This window comes from Somniosus microcephalus, unplaced genomic scaffold, assembly GCF_052327205.1.
Source record: "Somniosus microcephalus isolate GS21.2 unplaced genomic scaffold, FLI_Smic_1.0 unresolved_chr1, whole genome shotgun sequence".
NCBI classification, from domain to species: Eukaryota; Metazoa; Chordata; class Chondrichthyes; order Squaliformes; family Somniosidae; genus Somniosus; species Somniosus microcephalus.
Genome location: NW_028225179.1, coordinates 138,186,142 through 138,205,732, shown reverse-complemented (window position 1 = coordinate 138,205,732; position 19,591 = coordinate 138,186,142). Strand labels below are relative to the sequence as shown.

The window sequence follows — 19,591 nt, the reverse complement described above, 5'->3', positions numbered from 1 at the left end:
ACGCCCGTTTGGCTTTTCTCATACCACAATTGAGTTTACCCAGTCTGTGGGTTCAGTGACCTTTACGATCACTCCCTTTTCTTCCATCTCCTTTAGCTCTCTTTCAAGCTTTGTCTTCAGCTCGATGGGTACTTTTCGTGGAGCATGAATAACGGGCTTTACCTCTGGATCGATGGTGATGTGGTATTGGAAACCTCCGAAACATCCCACTGTATCATCGAAACATTCCGGATACATGTCTATCAAGTCTTTTTTACTCTTGATTTGTGGACGGTTGCTGTCTATCTTCAGTGGCGTTTCCATCAGCTCGTGATGCACTGAGATCAATCTCAACTTCTCGCAGCTGTTTAATCCCAGGATCGCTGGCCCCTCAGTGTCGGTGACATAGAACATGCAGTTGATGTTCTTTCTTTTATGTGTCCCTTTGATAAAGGTTATTCCGAGTTGTTTAATCTCACTCCCCCCGTATGCTGTCAGCGTGACATTACTTGCCTTTAAACAACCATTTTTCGGGTAGCCATCTTCTCTCAGGTTTTCGGGAAAGATCTGCTGGTACAGTCTCAATGGGAGAATGTTTCTGAGCCCCTGTGTCCAGCTTCAACTTTAAGTTGATGGTTGTGGGCCGACCTTTGACCTTTTTTTTGATTTGGATGATGGTGTGCAATTCTCTCCTCGGAGTATTTTCCGCTCTGGACATCTCATGAAGCTGTATCTTTATGGTTTCGATGTTTAGTGCATTGTCGTGATCATCATCATCATCATCATCCTGCTCATCCATAGCATGGATATTGTGTTTCTTTCTCTGGTTCTGCTGTTCGCCTTTGTTTTTGATGTATGTTCCTTCTTTCTTCATTCTACACCTCTTTTCCCAGTGGTTTAGTTTGCCACAGGCATTGCAGCTTGTTCCATATGCTGGACATTTCCTCTTGTCTGTGTAATCGTGCGGTCTTCCACAATTTCTGCACATGTTTCCCCCGTTGTCATGTGCATGTCTTTGTGTGTTGTACTTTTCTCTCACTGCATCCACTCTGTTGTCCGTCTCAGAAGCCGTCCGCATGTCAGCCGTTTGAGAAATCAGCGTTTTCATTTGCTGCTTCATGGCTTCATGAAACATAGAAACATAGAGATAGGAACAGGAGTAGGCCATTCGGCCCTTCGAGCCTGCTCCGCCATTCAATGAGATCATGGCTGATCTTCGTCTGAGATCATAGCTGATCTTACCAGTTCAGTACCCCGTCCCCGCCTTTTCTCCGTAACCCTTAATCCCCTTAGCCTTCAGAAATATATCCAATTCTCTCTTGAAAATATTTATTGAATTAGCCTTCACAGCCCTCTGTGGCAGGGAATTCCACAGGCTCACCACTCTTTGAGTGAAGAAATTCTTCCTCATCTCTGTTTTGAATGATTTGCCCGCTATTTTTAGACTGTGGCCCCTGGTTCTGTGCTCCCCGGCCATTGGAAACATTCTCTCTGAATTCAGCCTGTCCAGGCCTGCCATAATTTTATATGTTTCGATGAGATCCCCTCTCAATCTTCTAAACTCCAGTGAGTACAAGCCCAAACTATTTAATCTCTCTTCGTAGGTCATTCCCGCCATTCCAGGTATCAGCCTGGTGAATCGCCGTTGCGCTCTTTCCATGGCAAGAACATCCTTCCGCAGATGGGGCGACCAAAACTGTACACAATACTCCAGATGCGGTCTCACCAGCACCTTGTACAGCTGTAGTAAGGTATCCCTATTCCTATACTCGAACCCCCTTGATATGAAGGCCAACATACCATTTGCCTTCTTAATCGCCTGTTGCACCTGCATGCTCTCCTTCAGTGACTGGTGCACAAGAACACCCAGATCCCTCTGCACTTCCCCATCTCCCAATCTATTGCCATTTAGATAATAATCTACCCTCCTGTTTTTACCCCCAAAGTGGATAACCTCGCATTTATCCACATTATAGTGCATCTGCCACGTATCCGCCCATTCCCCCAACCTGTCCAAATCGCACTGTAGCCTCCTGACATCCTCATCAGAGCCCACCCCTCCTCCTAGTTTAGTGTCGTCAGCGAATTTGGAAATATTGCATCCAATTCCCTGATCCAGATCATTTATATATATTGTGAACAGCTGGGGTCCCAGGACAGATCCTTGCGGCACCCCGCTGGTCACTGCCTGCCACTCCGAAAACGAGCCGTTTATTCCAACTCTCTGTTTTCTATCCGCCAGCCAGTTCTCTATCCACGTTAATACTTTGCCCCCAATTCCATGAGCCTTAATTTTGCATGATAATCTTTTGTGTGGAACCTTATCGAAGGCTTTCTGGAAGTCAAGGTACACCACATCCACTGGCTCTCCCCCATCTATTTTACCAGTTACTTCCTCAAAAAATTCCAGCAGATTAGTCAAACACGATTTACCCTTTGTAAATCCATGTTGACTCTGTCCGATCCTTTCCCCATTTGTCAAGTGCTCCACTATTTTATCCTTAATAATGGACTCTAGCATTTTGCCCACAACCGATGTAAGGCTTACTGGTCTATAATTCCCTGCTTTCTCTCTACCCCCCTTTTTAAATATTGGGGTAACATTAGCTACCCTCCAATCCACGGGTACTGTTCCCGAGTCAATGGAGTTCCGGAAGATGATCCTTAGAGCATCTGCTATCTCCAGGGCCACCTCCTTAAGTACCCTAGGATGTAGTTTATCAGGCCCTGGGGATTTGTCGGCCTTCAGTCCCCTCAACTTACCCAACACCATATCCCTAGAGATACTAATTTCTGTCAGCTCCTCCCTCTCATTAGTCCCTATGTTTGCCGATATTCCTGGGAGGTTATTTGTGTCCTCCTTTGTGAATACAGAACCAAAGTATGAGTTTAATTGGTCTGCCATTTCCTTATTCTCCATTATATATTCTCCCGAATCGGACTGCAAGGGACCGACTTGGGATTTTACCAGTCTTTTCCTCCTGATATACCGATAAAAGCTTTTGCAGTCTGTCTTTATGTTTGCTGCAAGTTTACTTTCGTATTCTATTTTCCCCTTCCTGATTAATCCCTTTGTCCTCTTTTGCTGTATCCTGTACTGCCCCCAATCTTCCGGTCTGGTGCTTTTTTTTGCCAGTTGATATGCCCTTTTTTTTGATTTTATGCTGTCCCTAATTTCCCTCGTTATCCACGGTTGAGTCACCTTTTTAGGTTTATTTTTATGCCAAACCGGTATAAACATGTTCTGGAATTCTTCCATTCTATCTTTGAATGCTTGCCATTGTCTATCCACTGTCAATCCCCCCAGAAACACCACCCAATCAATCTTACCCAATTCCCGTCTCATACCCTCGTAATTCCCTTTATTTAAGTTCTGGACCTTAGTCTCTGATTCAATTTCCTCACTCTCCATCTCGACTGAGAGCTCGATCATATTATGATCGCTCTGACCCAAGGGGCCTCGTACAAGAAGATTGCTGATAAGTCCCTTCTCATTGCACAATACCCAGTCTAAAATGGCCTGATCTCGAGTCGGCTCCTCGACATATTGGTCCAGATAACCGTCCCGAAAACATTCCAGGAATTCCTCCTCCTCAGAATTTTTACTAATTTGGGTAGTCCAATCAATATGTAAATTAAAGTCACCCATGATGACAGCTGTGCTCTTATCGCACGCTTCTCTAATTTCCCTTTTTATGCCTTCCCTCACCTCCATATTACTATTTGGAGGCCTATATATCACACCCACTAACGTTTTCCTCCCCTTGCTATTTCTCATTTCTACCCATACAGATTCTGTTTCATCCGAGTTAATATCCTTCCTTTCCATTGCATTAATCCCCTCCTTTACCAGCAATGCTACCCCACCTCCCCTACCTTTTTGCCGATCCTTCCTAAATATTGTATATCCCTGGATGTTAAGTTCCCAGCCTTGCCCACCCTGCAGCCACGTTTCTGTAATCCCAATCAAATCATACTTGTTTACCTCTATTTCCACAACTAATTCATCCACCTTGTTCCTAATGCTTCTAGCATTAAGATACAAAGCCTTCAGGCTTGCTTTTTTCACACTCTCATTATGAATTAGTTTGGCCCTTTGTGTTTCTCTCCTTTGCTTATTGCTTCTCACCTTTCTACCATCTATTTCTGACTTCATATGACTTCCCTCTTTTCCACTACCTAGGTTCCCATCCCCCTGCCAAATTAGTTTAAATCCTCCCGAACCGCCCTAGAAAATATTACCCCGAGGACATCGGCTCCCTCACAGTTCAGGTGTAGACCGTCCCCTTGGTACAGGTCACTCCTCCCCAAGAACTGGTTCCAATGCCTCAAGAATTTAAATCCCTCTCCCTTGCACCACTGCTCAAGCCACGTATTTAGCTTATCTATCTTACTCTCTCTAAACTTATTAGCTCGTGGCACTGGTAGCAATCCAGAGATTACTACCTTTGAGGTCCTACTTTTCAATTTAGCTCCTAACTCCCTAAATTCAGCTTGTAGGACCTCCTCCCTCTTTTTACCTACATCGTTGGTACCTACATGTACCACGACAACTGGCTGATCCCCCTCCCCCTTCAGAATGCTCTGCACCCGCTCCGAGACATCCTTGACCCTTGCACCAGGGAGGCAACATACCATCTTGGAGTCTCGGTCTCGGCCACAGAAACTCCTATCTATCCCCCTTACAATTGAATCCCCTATCACTATAGCCCTATCCCTCTTTTTCCCGCCCTTCTGTGCAGCAGAGCCAGTCATGGTGCCCTGAACCTGGCTGCTGGTGCCTTCCCCTGATAAGTCATCTCCCCCAACAGTACCCAAAACGGTAAACCTGTTTTGGAGGGAGATGACCGCAGGTGACTCCTGCACTACCTTCCTGCCTTTACCCTGCCTTTTGGTCACCCATTTACTGTCTGAGCTAGCCTTTACCTGCGGTGTGACCAACTCACTGAATGTGCTATCCACAACATCCTCAGCATCGCGTATGCTCCAGAGTGAGTCCATTCGCAGCTCCAGCGCCGCCATGTGGTCCGCTAGGAGCTGCAGCTGGACACACTTCCTGCACACATAGTTGTCAGGGACAGTGTCCCTGATTTCCCACATGGCACAGGAGGAGCATGACACGGGTCTGAGCTGCCCTTCCATGACTTAACCCTTACAAGACCTTTTTATTTACTACGATTTAGCTTAATTATTGAATTCTACTTAGAATAAGTTTGTGAAAGTACTCATGAGCTCTCGCAGTATCTATAGCCTCTGTTATTCCGAGCTTTTCTTTTCCTATCAGGGCTTTTTGTACCTCTACATGCGCTGACCCCCATATTAGCTGGTCCACAAGCATTTCCTCCATTTCCTTAAATTTACACTTGCTGGCTTCATTTCTCAGCCTTGTCAGGAAATTGTCAGCTGTTTCACTGGGTTCCTGTCTTAGACTCTGGAATTTGTATCTGTGTATACGGTGATTGGATTTAGGCTCTAGATGGTTGCTGAATTTATCAAAAATTGTCGCAGGGTTTTCCTTTTCCTCTTCAGTCAAACTCCAGCTATTATACAAATCTATGCCTTTTTCTCCTGTCGACAACAGAATGTAACTAACCTTTTCCTCGTTGGTAGTACCCTTCAGGAAGCTTTTGAATTTAAGCTCACATTTCTGTTTGAACTTGCGGAATGCTTCTACTATATCGTCGGCTTCCCAGTTCATGAGGGGTTGCATTTGCACAGCCGTCATTTTAGTTTCCCGTACGATTCACTCTCAATCACCGCATAAAATCACTTTGTCTTATTTGTAGTTCGTATAGCACAATTTTGTACTCACTTATACCGCTGCCACCACGTTGTGTCTCCTTGTGTTCTTTTACTATAAATAATAGACACTTTCAGCTCATTTTAGTTACTGCTTTTACTTAACTGTATTTTTGCTTTGTTTCTGTGCTGCCGCATGGTGCGGAGTGATACGAGATGTCCGACGCTGCACTGTGCACTGCCCGTGCACAGTGTGCCACATAGCTATATAAATCAAATCAACTTTTATTGTCATTGTTAGTGCACAAGTGCAGTACAACGAAATGTAGGCTTGCGGCTTCCAAGAGTGTACATTTAGATTAAGACATTTAAACATTCAACATACATTTGGCTTGTAATACATTAACATAACCATAATAAAGTGCATTGGCAGATGTGCAGGCTTTAGAGTTTATTTGTGGAGTTCAGTAGGATGACAGCCCTGGGAAAGGAGCTGTTCCTAAATCTGGTCGTACGGGTGCGAATGCATCTGTAGCGTCTCCCAGATGGCAGGAGGGCGAACAGACTGTGGCTGGGGTGGGTAGGGTCTTTGATGATGGACCGTGACCTCCGTAAACAGCGTTTCTGGTATATGTGCTCTATGGTCGGTAGCCGGGTGCCGGTAATGCGTTGGGCAGTTTTGACTACCCGGTACACCATACCAAAGTAGTTCCATTTAACGATGTGATACTATAACAATGTAACACTCCCATCCCAGGAATCAGTGTGGTGAACCTACAGTGCACTCCCTCTATGGCAAGTATATCCTTCCTTAGGTAAGGAGACCAAAACTGTACACAATACTCCGGGTGTGGTCTCACCAGGGCCCTATATAATTGCAGTAAGACATCTTTACTCTGATACTCAAATCCTCTTGTAATAAAGGCCAACATACCATTTGCTTTCCTTATTGCTTGCTGTACCTGCATGTTAACTTTCAGTGATGCTTGTACAAGGACACCCAGGTCCCTCTGAACACCAACATTTCCCAATCTCTCACCATTTTAAAAAATACTCTGCTTTTCTATTTTTTCTACCGAAGTGGATAACTTCACATTTCTCCACATTATATTCCGTTTACCATGTTCTTGCCCACTCACTTAGCCTGTCTATATCCTCTTGAAGCCTCCTTGCATCCTCCTCACAACTTACATTCCCACCCAGCTTTGTATTATCAGCAAACTTGGTTATATTACATTTGGTCCCCTCATCCAAATCATTGATATAAATTGTGAATAGCTGAGTCCCAAGCACTGATCCTTGCGGTACCCCACTAGTTACAGCCTGCCAGCCCAAAAATGACCCGATTATTTTCTGTCCGTTAACCAATCCTCAATCCATGCAAGCATAGTACCCACAATCCTGTGAGCCCTAATTTTGTTTAATAACTTCTTATGTGGCACCTTATCGAATGCCTTCTGAAAATCCAAATACACCATGTTGTAGGAACGGAGGTTCCTATCGTAAAGACTGAGTTCGACTCAGGCAATTAAAACAATGAACTTTAATGGAACAAAACAGGTTTTAACTAGAAACTGCTGGAATACATCGAATACAGGTCTGCTATCTTTGAAGGCTCCACGAGGACTGATCCTCTGGTCTGAAAGCTGACGTCATGACGTTTTTCCCGCCATTGGGGAATAACGTGACTAACGGCGTGACGTCATCACGTTGAAACCGCGCTGTAAAGGTAACTAGACATTGTACAGTCAAACAGTGTAATTAAAAAGGTACAGACACAGACAGTAACTATATTGCTGTTAAAGGAATTATGTACAACCGCTCGGAGTCCTTTGGTGGCTCTGCCACATGCGCCCCCCCAGAATTGTCTTTAACAGAAAAAGTGAGATGAGGGGGAGGTCTGACAAGTCTGTCTGATCGACTTCGATAACCTGGCAGAGGAAGTTGATGACTGGTGGTCGAGCTGGCAGTCGATTGTGGTTGAGCAGGCGCGGCGAGCGTGGTCGAGTTGGCGGGCAGCTTTGGTTGATCTGGCACGGCGGCTGCGGGCGGTCGGCCACGTTTCGGCGGTTGAGCAACGACGACTGGGTGGTCCAGGTCCAGGTCCAGGTGAGCCGGCTTCAATCGGTCCACCGAGATGTGATCCGGCTTTCCTCCGATGTCGACCGAAAAGGATTCGTCTCCTGGTTCGATGACGCGGAAAGGACCAGTGTAAGGGGGCTTGAGCGGATCCCGGTGAGCGTCGTGGCGGATGAATACATACTCAGCATTCTTCAATTCCGCTGGCACGTGGGAGTTCTGTAAGCCGTGATTTGATGTAGGCACCGGAGCGAAGCATCTGGCCGCTTCCTGGTGGCTAACGAGTTGCTGGGAGGTGGACCATGGCTCTGTGGGAGAAGGGAGGAAATCCCCTGGTACTCGGAGAGGCTGGCCGTAGATGAGTTCAGCTGAGGACGATTGCAGGTCTTCTTTGGGCGCCGTACGAAGACCCAAAAGGACCCATGGAAGTCTGTCCACCCATCCTGCACCTTGAAGACTGGCCCGAAGGGCGGCTTTAAGCAACCTGTGGAATCGCTCACAAAGGCCGTTCGCCTGTGGATGATAGGCGGTGTTGCGATGAAGTTTGGTGCCGAGCCCCTGAGCTACAGCGTTCCAAAGCTTCGAGGAAAATTGTGGCCCACGGTCGGAAGAGATGTCCGCCGGTACCCCGAAACGGGCAACCCAACAGGAGATGAAAGCTCTAGCGACGTCTGCCGAAGTGGTGGAAACCAAAGGAATTGCCTCTGGCCACCTAGTGGTGCGGTCCACCATGGTGAGGAGATGAGTATAACCCTGAGAAGGCGGAAGCGGCCCCACAAGGTCCACATGCACGTGGTCGAAACGACGCTCCGGAACAGCGAACGTAGCCACTGGAGCTTTAACATAACGCTGGACTTTGGCCTTCTGGCAGACTACGCAGGTATTAGCCCAGTCACGGACATCGAGGTGCATACCTTTCCAGATGAACTTCGCTGACATAAGCTGTTGTGAAGCCTTCATCCCAGGGTGCGACAACCCGTGTATGGCATCAAACACCTTCCGGCGCCATGCGACCGGCACGATAGGTCGGGGAACGCCCATGGAGACGTCGCAAAGGAGCGTGGCGCCTGTGGCCTGGAAAGTGACGTCAGTCGCTTGGAAACTAGAGGGGACGGTTCTGTATGATTGGACCTCAGTATCCGAGGCCTGATCTGCAGCCATGAGGGCGTAGTCGATCCCCAGGTGAACCGCATGGACCGTCGCACGGGAGAGGCAATCCGCCACCAGATTGTCCTTACCAGACACATGTTGAATGTCCGTGGTAAATTCGGAAATAAACGTCAAGTGACGTTGTTGACGAGCGGACCACGGTTCGGCGGTCTTGGCCATGGCGAACGTTAGAGGTTTGTGGACGACAAAAGCCGTGAAGGGACGTCCTTCCAATAAGAACCGGAAATGGCGAATGGCGAGGATAAGGGCCAGTAGCTCCCGATCGAAGGTGCTGTATTTTTTTTCATTTTTCTGTAGTTGACAGCTGAAAAACGCCAGCGGTTGCCACGTGCCGTTCACCCACTGCTCTTGCACTGCGCCGATGGCGTAGGCTGATGCGTCCGTGGTAAGGGCGATGGTGGCACCTGGAAGTGGGTGCGCCAGCATGGTTGCGTTGGCCAAAGCGCTCTTGGTGTTGACGAACGCCTGGTCCATCTCGGCTGTCCAGCTGATTGGATCCTTACCGGACTTGCCCTTGAGGGCCCCGTACAAGGGTTGCATAAGCTGAGCCGCCTTAGGGACAAAACGGTGATAGAAGTTGACCATCCCCAGGAACTCTTGCAAGGCCTTGACGGTTGGCGGGCGCGGGAAAGAGGTAACCGCTTCCACCTTCGTCATTAAGGGGACGGCGCCGTCCGATGTTATGTGGTGTCCCAAGAAATCGATCTGCTGCAGGCCGAACTGGCACTTGGCCGGGCTGATGATTAAACCGTGCTGGCTGAGGCGCGTAAAGAGGGTACGCAAATGGGAGATGTGCTCTTCCCTGCTAGCACTGGCGGTGAGAATGTCGTCAAGGTAGACGAAGATGAAGCGTAGCTCTTGGAGCACGGAGTCCATTAAGCGCTGGAATGCCTGTGCCGCGTTCTTCAAGCCAAACGGCATCCGCAGGAACTCAAAGAGGCCGAAAGGGGTGATGACTGCGGTTTTGGGACGTCTTGCGGGTGCACGGGAACCTGGTGATACCCCCGGACGAAGTCGACTTTAGAAAAGATAGAATTTCCCGCCAAATGGGCCGAGAAATCCTGAATATGCGGAATCGGGTACCGATCAGGAGCGGTGGCGTCGGTAGTCACCGCATGGCCGCCAGCCGCCGCCCGGTTTCGGAACAATGTGGAGAGGCGAGGACCAGGGACTATTGGATCAGCGAATGATCCCGAGCCGCTCCATCGAGCTTGGTGGGTTCGAGCCTTCTAGCCCGCGCATAAACCAGGGAGCCAGTAGTGGTGGTATGATGTTCAACACCATGCTTCGTTGCCGAGCAGGAGACAGTGGGCCTTGTCAGCTCCGGAAACTCTCCAAGGAGCCAAGTGAAGTCATCCGGAGGAGGGAAGGCGCAGGCAATAGAGTGCGACACGGTGGTACCGTGGTAGCACGGAATCGAGTGGAAGGTGGCCGCGTTGATCAACCAGCGGTGCCTGACATAGACGAGGAGGCTGTTGACACACAGAAAATCCGCCCCTAGGATGGCCTGAGAGACTGTGGCTGTGACGAATTCCCAACAGAAGCGCTGACCGCCGAAACAGACTTGGACACGCCGCTTTTGGAAAGTTCGAATTGCTGCGCCATTAGCCGCTACGAGGGAAAAACCGTGGTTCCCAGCCTGCATATCAAGCTTCGACGCAGGTAGAATGCTATACTGCGCCCCGGTGTCACAAAGAAAACGTCGACCCGATAGGGAATCGGTGTTATAAAGAAGTTTCCCCGTAGATCCGACGGCCATCGTAACTGCGGACCCGGTCCTCCTTCGCCAGGAATGCTGCAGGAGCTTTGTTGGGTTTTTTTGGGGGGCGAGAAACTGCAGGGGGAGCGGCAGCATCGCGCTTTCACGCCAAAACGGGCATGGTAGGAGCACCAGCCCGCTGCAGGAGGAGCTGGAACCGCGTCTGTGGGGGATGGGCGCCTCGTGGCCGCGCAGCACTGCTGGGTTACCGTGAAAATCTTATCGGCTTCGGCAGCAAGCTCGGTGCAGTCTGTAATGTCGGATCTGGCTAGGGCAGTCTGTACCTGCTCCGGCATTTAGTAGAGGAAAAGCTCCCGGAAGAGGAAGCATTCCGGTTCGTCACCCAAGAGCGTAAGCATTTGGCTCATGAGCTTGGACGGTTTGGAGTCCCCGAGGCCAGGCATCGTGATGAGCCGGCGAGCGCGCTCTGACTTCGAGAGCCCGAAGACCTGAAGCAACCGCGCCTTAATCGCATCATACTTGCTGTCAGTAGGAGGACTACCGAGGAGGCTGATGATCCGTGAGGCAGTTGCGCTGTCGAGGGCGGAGACCACGTAATAATAACGGGTCTGATCCGCGACGATGTTCCTGATGGCGAACTGGGCTTCAGCCTGGATAAACCAGGCGTATGGTTGTTGCTCCCAGAACTGTGGCAGTTTCAGAGTCACGGGATTCATGTCCATGATGAATCTTCCACGAAAATTGTTCGTAGGTTGGGGTCACCAATGTAGGAACGGAGGTCCCTATCGTAAAGACTGAGTTTGACTCAGGCAATTAAAACAATGAACTTTAATGGAAGAAAACAGGTTTTAACTTGAAACTGCTGGAATACATCGAATACAGGTCTGCTCTCTTTGAAGGCGCCACGAGGACTGATCCTCTGGTCTGAAAGCTGACGTCATGACGTCATCACGTTCTTCCCGCCATTGGGGAATCACGTGACTAACGGTGTGACGTCATCACGTTGAAACCGCGCTGTAAAGGTAACTAGACATTGTACAGTCAAACAGTGTAATTAAAGGTACAGACACAGACAGTAACTACATTGCTGTTAAAGGAATTATGTACAACTGCTCTGAGTCCTTTGGTGGCTCCGCCACAATGTCATAAATTGTGCCATTCATGTAGAAATGACTTATGAAATATACTGGGCGGCCTGCTGGTGGCACTGTCCAGGGAGAGTATAAATACTCGGGCACGGGCCCCAGCTTGCTCAGGGACATTTTTTAAACAGGAACTAGTGAAGGATAACTAGACTTCCATGTTGTGAAGCAGTCGATTAAAACCTTGTTTAATACTCTGACCAAGTGCCTAGTAGTTTTCTTACGTCACACCATAGCCACTGGTTCCCTCTTACCTATTCTGCTAGTTACAACCTTCCATGTATATCAACAGAATGGCAGCAGACGATGGACGCCTCAAACTGACCGCTTCCCCGACAATCCTCATACTCGATGCATGCAGGAGTGCTATTACCCAGTGACCTGCGGTCAGTTGTCACTTTATAACTGGCAGGCCTCCCGTGGCATTGCTCCCGGGAGCCGGCGGGTCTGGAGTTTTATCCGGTCTCCAGTGTTTTACCATGTAGTCATAGAATCATACAGCGCAGGAGGCCATTTGGCCCATCGTGCCTGTGCCGGCTCATTGGTAAAGCTATCCAATTAGTCCCACCACCCCCCCTCCCCCCGGCTGCTCTTTCCCCCCGTAGCCCTGCAGATTTTTCCCCTTCAAATATTTATCCAATTCGCCTTTGAAAGTTGCTGCTGGATCTGCATCCACCGCCCTTTCAGGCAGTGCATTCCAGATCACAACCACTCGCTGCGTAAACATTTTTTCCCTCAAGGTGCCTCTGGTTCTTGTGCCAATTATCTTAAATCTGTGTCCGCGGTTTATCGAGCCTGCTGCCACTGGAAGCAGTTTCTCCTGATTTACTCGCTCAAAACCCTTCACGACTTTGAACACCTCTATCAAATCATAGAATCATACTGGCACAGAAGGAGGCCATTCGGCCCATCGAGTCCATGCCGGCTCTCTGTAGAGCAATCCAGTCAGTCCCACTCTATCCCTGTAGCCCTGCAAGTTTATTTCCCTCAAGTGCCTATCGGGTCTCCTCTTGAAAACTTTGAGTGTCTCCACTTCCACCATGTCCGTCACCAGTAAATTCCAGGTCATCACCACTCGCTGCGTAAAAAAGTTATTCCTCACGACCCCCTGAATCTCTTGCCCAAAACCTTAAATCTGTGTCGCCTAGTCCTTGTACCATCAACTTGTGGGAACAGCCTTTCCCTGTCTAGCCTAGCCAAACCCCTCATAATCCTGTACACCTCTATCAAATCACCCCTCAACCTCCTTTGCTCTAATGAAAACAAATCCAGCTCCTCCAACCTGTCCTTGTAGCTAAGATCCCCCATCCCCAGAATCATTCTGGTAAATCTCCCCTTAACCTTCTCTGCTCTAAGGAGAACAACCCAGCTTCTCCAGTCTATCCACGTAACTGAAGCCCCTCATCCCTGGTACCATTCCAGTAAAGCTCTTCTGCACCCTCTCTAAGGTCTTGACATCCTTTCTAAAAGTGTGGTGCAGTGGGTCAGACTTGTACACAACACTCTAGCTGAGGCCTGACTAGAGATTTCTGTAACCCTTAATATCGTTGCCCAACAAAAATCAATCAATCCCAGTTTTGACATTTTCAATTGACCCCCAGCCACAACAGCTTTGTGGGAGAGAGTGAATTCCAGATTTCTCCTGCCTATTGTGTGAAAAATTGCTTCCTGGCATCATCCCTGAACGGATTCGCTCTAATTTTAAGATTATGCCCCCTTGTTCTGGACTCCCGCCCCCACCAGAGGAAATAATTTCTTGCTATTTACCCTTTAATCATCTGAAACATCACAATTAGCTCACCCCTTAATCTTCTATACTCAAGGGAACACAAGCCTGGTGTATGCAGCCTGTCCTCATAATTTAGACCTTTTAGCCTTACATAGAGGTTACAACATGGAAACAGGCCATTCAGCCCAACTAGTCTGTACCGACATTTATCCCACCACCACCACCACGGTCGTGCCCGTGGGCTGAATCCTACCGTAAAGCATCAGCCTGCTGAAGGTCTCCAGTCCTTCTTCTTGCGTCTCCAGCAGCATGATATAATCTTCACCCTTCTTCACAAAGAGCTCCGTCTTCTGTTCAGGACGGCCTTGAACAAGGAGACAAATGGAACATATGTATAAGAACCAAACAAGCACATCAGTGGCTCTGACAGCATCAGGTGCAATTTTCTTCACCGCCTGCCAAACCCCAGCTTATTTGTCTCCAGTTGCTATAAACAAGAGCATTGAAACCCAGTCCCAGAGGTGAATGATGTCGGACTTACTGCACCACCTAGTCCCAGAGGGGGAAAGGACAGTGTCTGACCCACTGCACCAACAGTCCCAGAGGGGGAAAGGACAGTGTCTAACCCACTGCACCACCTAGTCCCAGAGGGGGAAAGGACAGTGTCTGACCCACTGCACCAACAGTCCCAGAGGGGGAAAGGACAGTGTCTGACCCACTGCACCGCCCATCCCAGAGGGGGAAAGGACAGAGTCTGACCCACTGTACCACCCAGTCCCAGAAGGGGAAAGGACAGTGTCTGACCCACTGCACCACCCAGTCCCAGAGGGGGAAAGGACAGTGTCTGACCCACAGCAACGCCCAGTCCCAGAGGGTGAAAGGACAGAGTCTGACCCACTGTACCACCCAGTCCCAGAGGGGGAAAGGACAGTGTCTGACCCACTGCACCGCCCATCCCAGAGGGTGAAAGGACAGAGTCTGACCCACTGCACCACCCAGTCCCAGAAGGGGAAAGGACAGAGTCTGACCCACTGCACCGCCCATCCCAGAGGGGGAAAGGACAGTGTCTGACCCACTGCACCACCCAGTCCCAGAGGGGGAAAGGACAGCGTCTGACCCACTGCACCACCCAGTGCCAGAGAGGGAAAGGACACTGTCTGACCCACCGCACCGCCCAGTCCCAGAGGGGGAAAGGACAGTGTCTGACCCACTGCAGCACCCAGTCCCAGAGGGGTGAAAGGACACTGTCTGACCCACCGCACCGCCTAGTCCCAGAGGGGGAAAGGACACTGTCTGACCCACTGCACCACCCAGTCCCAGAGGGAAAGGACAGGGTCTGATGAACTGCACTGCCCAGTCCCAGAGGGGGAAAGGACAGTGTCTGACTCTGGAACAGTTCCCATGGATTGGAGGGTAGCTAATGTTACCCCACTATTCAAAAAAGGTGGTAGAGAGAAAACGGGGAATTACAGACCGGTAAGCCTGACATCGGTAGTGGGGAAAATGCTAGAGTCCATTATAAAAGATGTAATAGCAGAGCACTTGGAAAACAGTGACAGGATTGGTCAAAGTCAACATGGATTTACAAAAGGTAAATCATGCTTGACTAATCTACTGGAATTTTTTGAGGATGTAACTGGCAGAATAGATAAGGGAGAACCAGTGGATGTGGTATATTTGGACTTTCAGAAGGCTTTCGATAAGGTCCCGCATAAGAGATTAGCGTGCAAAGTTAAAGCACATGGGATTGGGGGTAAGGTACTGACTTGGATAGAGAACTGGTTGGCAGACAGGAAGCAAAGAGTTGGGATAAACAGGTTTTTTCCCCCCGAGTGGCAGACAGTGACTAGTGGGGTACCGCAGGGATCGGTGCTAGGACCCCAGTTATCCACAATATATATTAATGATCTAGACGAGGGAACTAGATGTAATATCTCCAAGTTTGCAGACGACACAAAGCTGGGTGGGTGTGTGTGCTGTGAGGAGGATGCCGAGAAACTCCAGTATGATTTGGACAGGTTGGGTGATTGGGCAGATGCATGGCAGATGCAGTATAATGTGGATAAATGCAAGGTTATCCACTTTGGTGGCAAAAACAGGAAGGCAGATTATTACCTGAACGACACTAGATTGGGAAAAGGGGAAGTGCAACGAGACCTGGGTGTCCTTGTGCACCAGTCGCTGAAGGTAAGCATGCAGGTGCAGCAGGCAGTTCAGAAGGCAAATAGTATGTTGGCCTTCATAGCGAGTACAGGAGTAAGGATGACTTGCTGCAGTTATACAGGGCCTTGGTGAGACCACACCTTGAGTATTGTGTGCAGTTTTGGTCGCCTTATCTGAGGAAGGACGTTCTTGCCATGGAAGGAGTGCAGAGAAGATTCACCAGACATACCTTGGATGGCAAGAATGACGTATGAAGAGAGATTGGGTCGATTGGGCTTGTATTCGCTAGAGTTTAGATGAATGAGAGGGGATCTCATTGAAACTTATAAAATTCTAACAGGACTAGACAGACTAGATGCAGGAAGGATGTTCCCGATGGCGGGGGAGTCCCGAACCAGGGGTCACAGTCTAAGGATAAGGGGTAAGCCATTTAGGACAGAGATGAGGAGGAATTTCTTCACCCAGAGAGTGTTGAACCTGTGGAATTCTCTACCACAGAAGGCCGTTGCGGCCAATTCATTAAATATATTCAAGAAGGAGTTAGATATATTTCTTAAGGCTAAAGGGATCAAGGGATATGGGGAGAAGGCAGGGACCGGGTACTGAATTTGGATGATCAGCCATGATCTCATTGAATGGCGGAGCAGGCTCGAGGGGCCGAATGGCCTACTCCTGCTCCTATCTTCTATGTTTCTATGTGTATACATACTCTCATATAAAAGGGGACATGAGCAGGTGGGGGCAGAATTAAATAAGATTTTGCATAAGACAGTGTCTGACCCACTGCAGCACCCATTCCCAGAGGGGGAAAGGACAGTGTCTGACCCACTGCACCACCCAGTCCCAGAGGGGGAAAGGACAGTGTCTAACCCACTGCACCACCTAGTCCCAGAGGGGGAAAGGACAGTGTCTGACCCACTGCACCAACAGTCCCAGAGGGGGAAAGGACAGTGTCTGACCCACTGCACCGCCCATCCCAGAGGGGGAAAGGACAGAGTCTGACCCACTGTACCACCCAGTCCCAGAAGGGGAAAGGACAGTGTCTGACCCACTGCACCACCCAGTCCCAGAGGGGGAAAGGACAGTGTCTGACCCACAGCAACGCCCAGTCCCAGAGGGTGAAAGGACAGAGTCTGACCCACTGTACCACCCAGTCCCAGAGGGGGAAAGGACAGTGTCTGACCCACTGCACCGCCCATCCCAGAGGGTGAAAGGACAGAGTCTGACCCACTGCACCACCCAGTCCCAGAAGGGGAAAGGACAGAGTCTGACCCACTGCACCGCCCATCCCAGAGGGGGAAAGGACAGTGTCTGACCCACTGCACCACCCAGTCCCAGAGGGGGAAAGGACAGCGTCTGACCCACTGCACCACCCAGTGCCAGAGAGGGAAAGGACACTGTCTGACCCACCGCACCGCCCAGTCCCAGAGGGGGAAAGGACAGTGTCTGACCCACTGCAGCACCCAGTCCCAGAGGGGTGAAAGGACACTGTCTGACCCACCGCACCGCCTAGTCCCAGAGGGGGAAAGGACACTGTCTGACCCACTGCACCACCCAGTCCCAGAGGGAAAGGACAGGGTCTGATGAACTGCACTGCCCAGTCCCAGAGGGGGAAAGGACAGTGTCTGACTCTGGAACAGTTCCCATGGATTGGAGGGTAGCTAATGTTACCCCACTATTCAAAAAAGGTGGTAGAGAGAAAACGGGGAATTACAGACCGGTAAGCCTGACATCGGTAGTGGGGAAAATGCTAGAGTCCATTATAAAAGATGTAATAGCAGAGCACTTGGAAAACAGTGACAGGATTGGTCAAAGTCAACATGGATTTACAAAAGGTAAATCATGCTTGACTAATCTACTGGAATTTTTTGAGGATGTAACTGGCAGAATAGATAAGGGAGAACCAGTGGATGTGGTATATTTGGACTTTCAGAAGGCTTTCGATAAGGTCCCGCATAAGAGATTAGCGTGCAAAGTTAAAGCACATGGGATTGGGGGTAAGGTACTGACTTGGATAGAGAACTGGTTGGCAGACAGGAAGCAAAGAGTTGGGATAAACAGGTTTTTTTCCCCCGAGTGGCAGACAGTGACTAGTGGGGTACCGCAGGGATCGGTGCTAGGACCCCAGTTATCCACAATATATATTAATGATCTAGACGAGGGAACTAGATGTAATATCTCCAAGTTTGCAGACGACACAAAGCTGGGTGGGTGTGTGTGCTGTGAGGAGGATGCCGAGAAACTCCAGTATGATTTGGACAGGTTGGGTGATTGGGCAGATGCATGGCAGATGCAGTATAATGTGGATAAATGCAAGGTTATCCACTTTGGTGGCAAAAACAGGAAGGCAGATTATTACCTGAACGACACTAGATTGGGAAAAGGGGAAGTGCAACGAGACCTGGGTGTCCTTGTGCACCAGTCGCTGAAGGTAAGCATGCAGGTGCAGCAGGCAGTTCAGAAGGCAAATAGTATGTTGGCCTTCATAGCGAGTACAGGAGTAAGGATGACTTGCTGCAGTTATACAGGGCCTTGGTGAGACCACACCTTGAGTATTGTGTGCAGTTTTGGTCGCCTTATCTGAGGAAGGACGTTCTTGCCATGGAAGGAGTGCAGAGAAGATTCACCAGACATACCTTGGATGGCAAGAATGACGTATGAAGAGAGATTGGGTCGATTGGGCTTGTATTCGCTAGAGTTTAGATGAATGAGAGGGGATCTCATTGAAACTTATAAAATTCTAACAGGACTAGACAGACTAGATGCAGGAAGGATGTTCCCGATGGCGGGGGAGTCCCGAACCAGGGGTCACAGTCTAAGGATAAGGGGTAAGCCATTTAGGACAGAGATGAGGAGGAATTTCTTCACCCAGAGAGTGTTGAACCTGTGGAATTCTCTACCACAGAAGGCCGTTGCGGCCAATTCATTAAATATATTCAAGAAGGAGTTAGATATATTTCTTAAGGCTAAAGGGATCAAGGGATATGGGGAGAAGGCAGGGACCGGGTACTGAATTTGGATGATCAGCCATGATCTCATTGAATGGCGGAGCAGGCTCGAGGGGCCGAATGGCCTACTCCTGCTCCTATCTTCTATGTTTCTATGTGTATACATACTCTCATATAAAAGGGGACATGAGCAGGTGGGGGCAGAATTAAATAAGATTTTGCATAAGACAGTGTCTGACCCACTGCAGCACCCATTCCCAGAGGGGGAAAGGACAGTGTCTGACCCACTGCACCACCCAGTCCCAGAGGGGGAAAGGACAGTGTCTGACCCACTGCACCACCCATTCCCAGAGGGGGAAAGGACAGTGTCTGACCCACTGCACCACCCAGTCCCAGAGGAGGAAAGGACAGTGTCTGACCCACTGCACCACCCATTCCCAGAGGTTGAAAGGACAATGTCTGACCCACTGCACTTTCCAATCCCAGAGGGTGAAAGGACAGTGTCTGACCCACTGCACCACCCATTCCCAGAGGTTGAAAGGACAATGTCTGACCCACTGCACTTTCCAATCCCAGAGGGTGAAAGGACAGTGTCTGACCCACTGCACTTTCCAATCCCAGAGGGTGAAAGGACAGTGTCTGACCCATCACACCACCCAGTCCCAGAGGGGGAAAGGACAGTGTCTGACACACCGTACCACCCAGTCCCAGAGGGGGAAAAGGACACGGTCTGACCCACTGCGCCACCCAGTGCCAGAGGTAGAAAGGACAGTCTGTGACCCACTACGCCACCCAGTCCCATCAACGAACAACCCCTCTTTCGACATTATGTTGGAGAGCAGGTCAGTGATGAAGCAGCTGAAGATGGTTGGGCCTAGGACGCTGCCCTGAGGAACTCCTGCAGTGATTTCCTGGGGCTGAG

General features: G+C 49.5%; 1 protein-coding gene across 2 annotated transcripts in view; it reads right to left on the bottom strand.

Moving 5' to 3' along the window:
• LOC147095997 (apolipoprotein M-like) overlaps window positions 1-19,591 on the bottom strand; it is a 49,541-nt gene that overhangs the window by 7,851 nt on the left and 22,099 nt on the right. Inside the window, exons 4-5 of one of the 2 annotated variants that reach the window (XM_085974953.1) lie at window positions 13,812-13,922; window positions 5,885-5,982 (exon numbers count right to left, since the gene is read on the bottom strand). In XM_085974953.1, the coding sequence (XP_085831079.1) occupies window positions 5,885-5,982; window positions 13,812-13,922 (209 nt within the window). The remainder of the gene's footprint in view (window positions 1-5,884; window positions 5,983-13,811; window positions 13,923-19,591) is intronic. The other variant, XM_085974952.1, reaches the window with a different exon arrangement.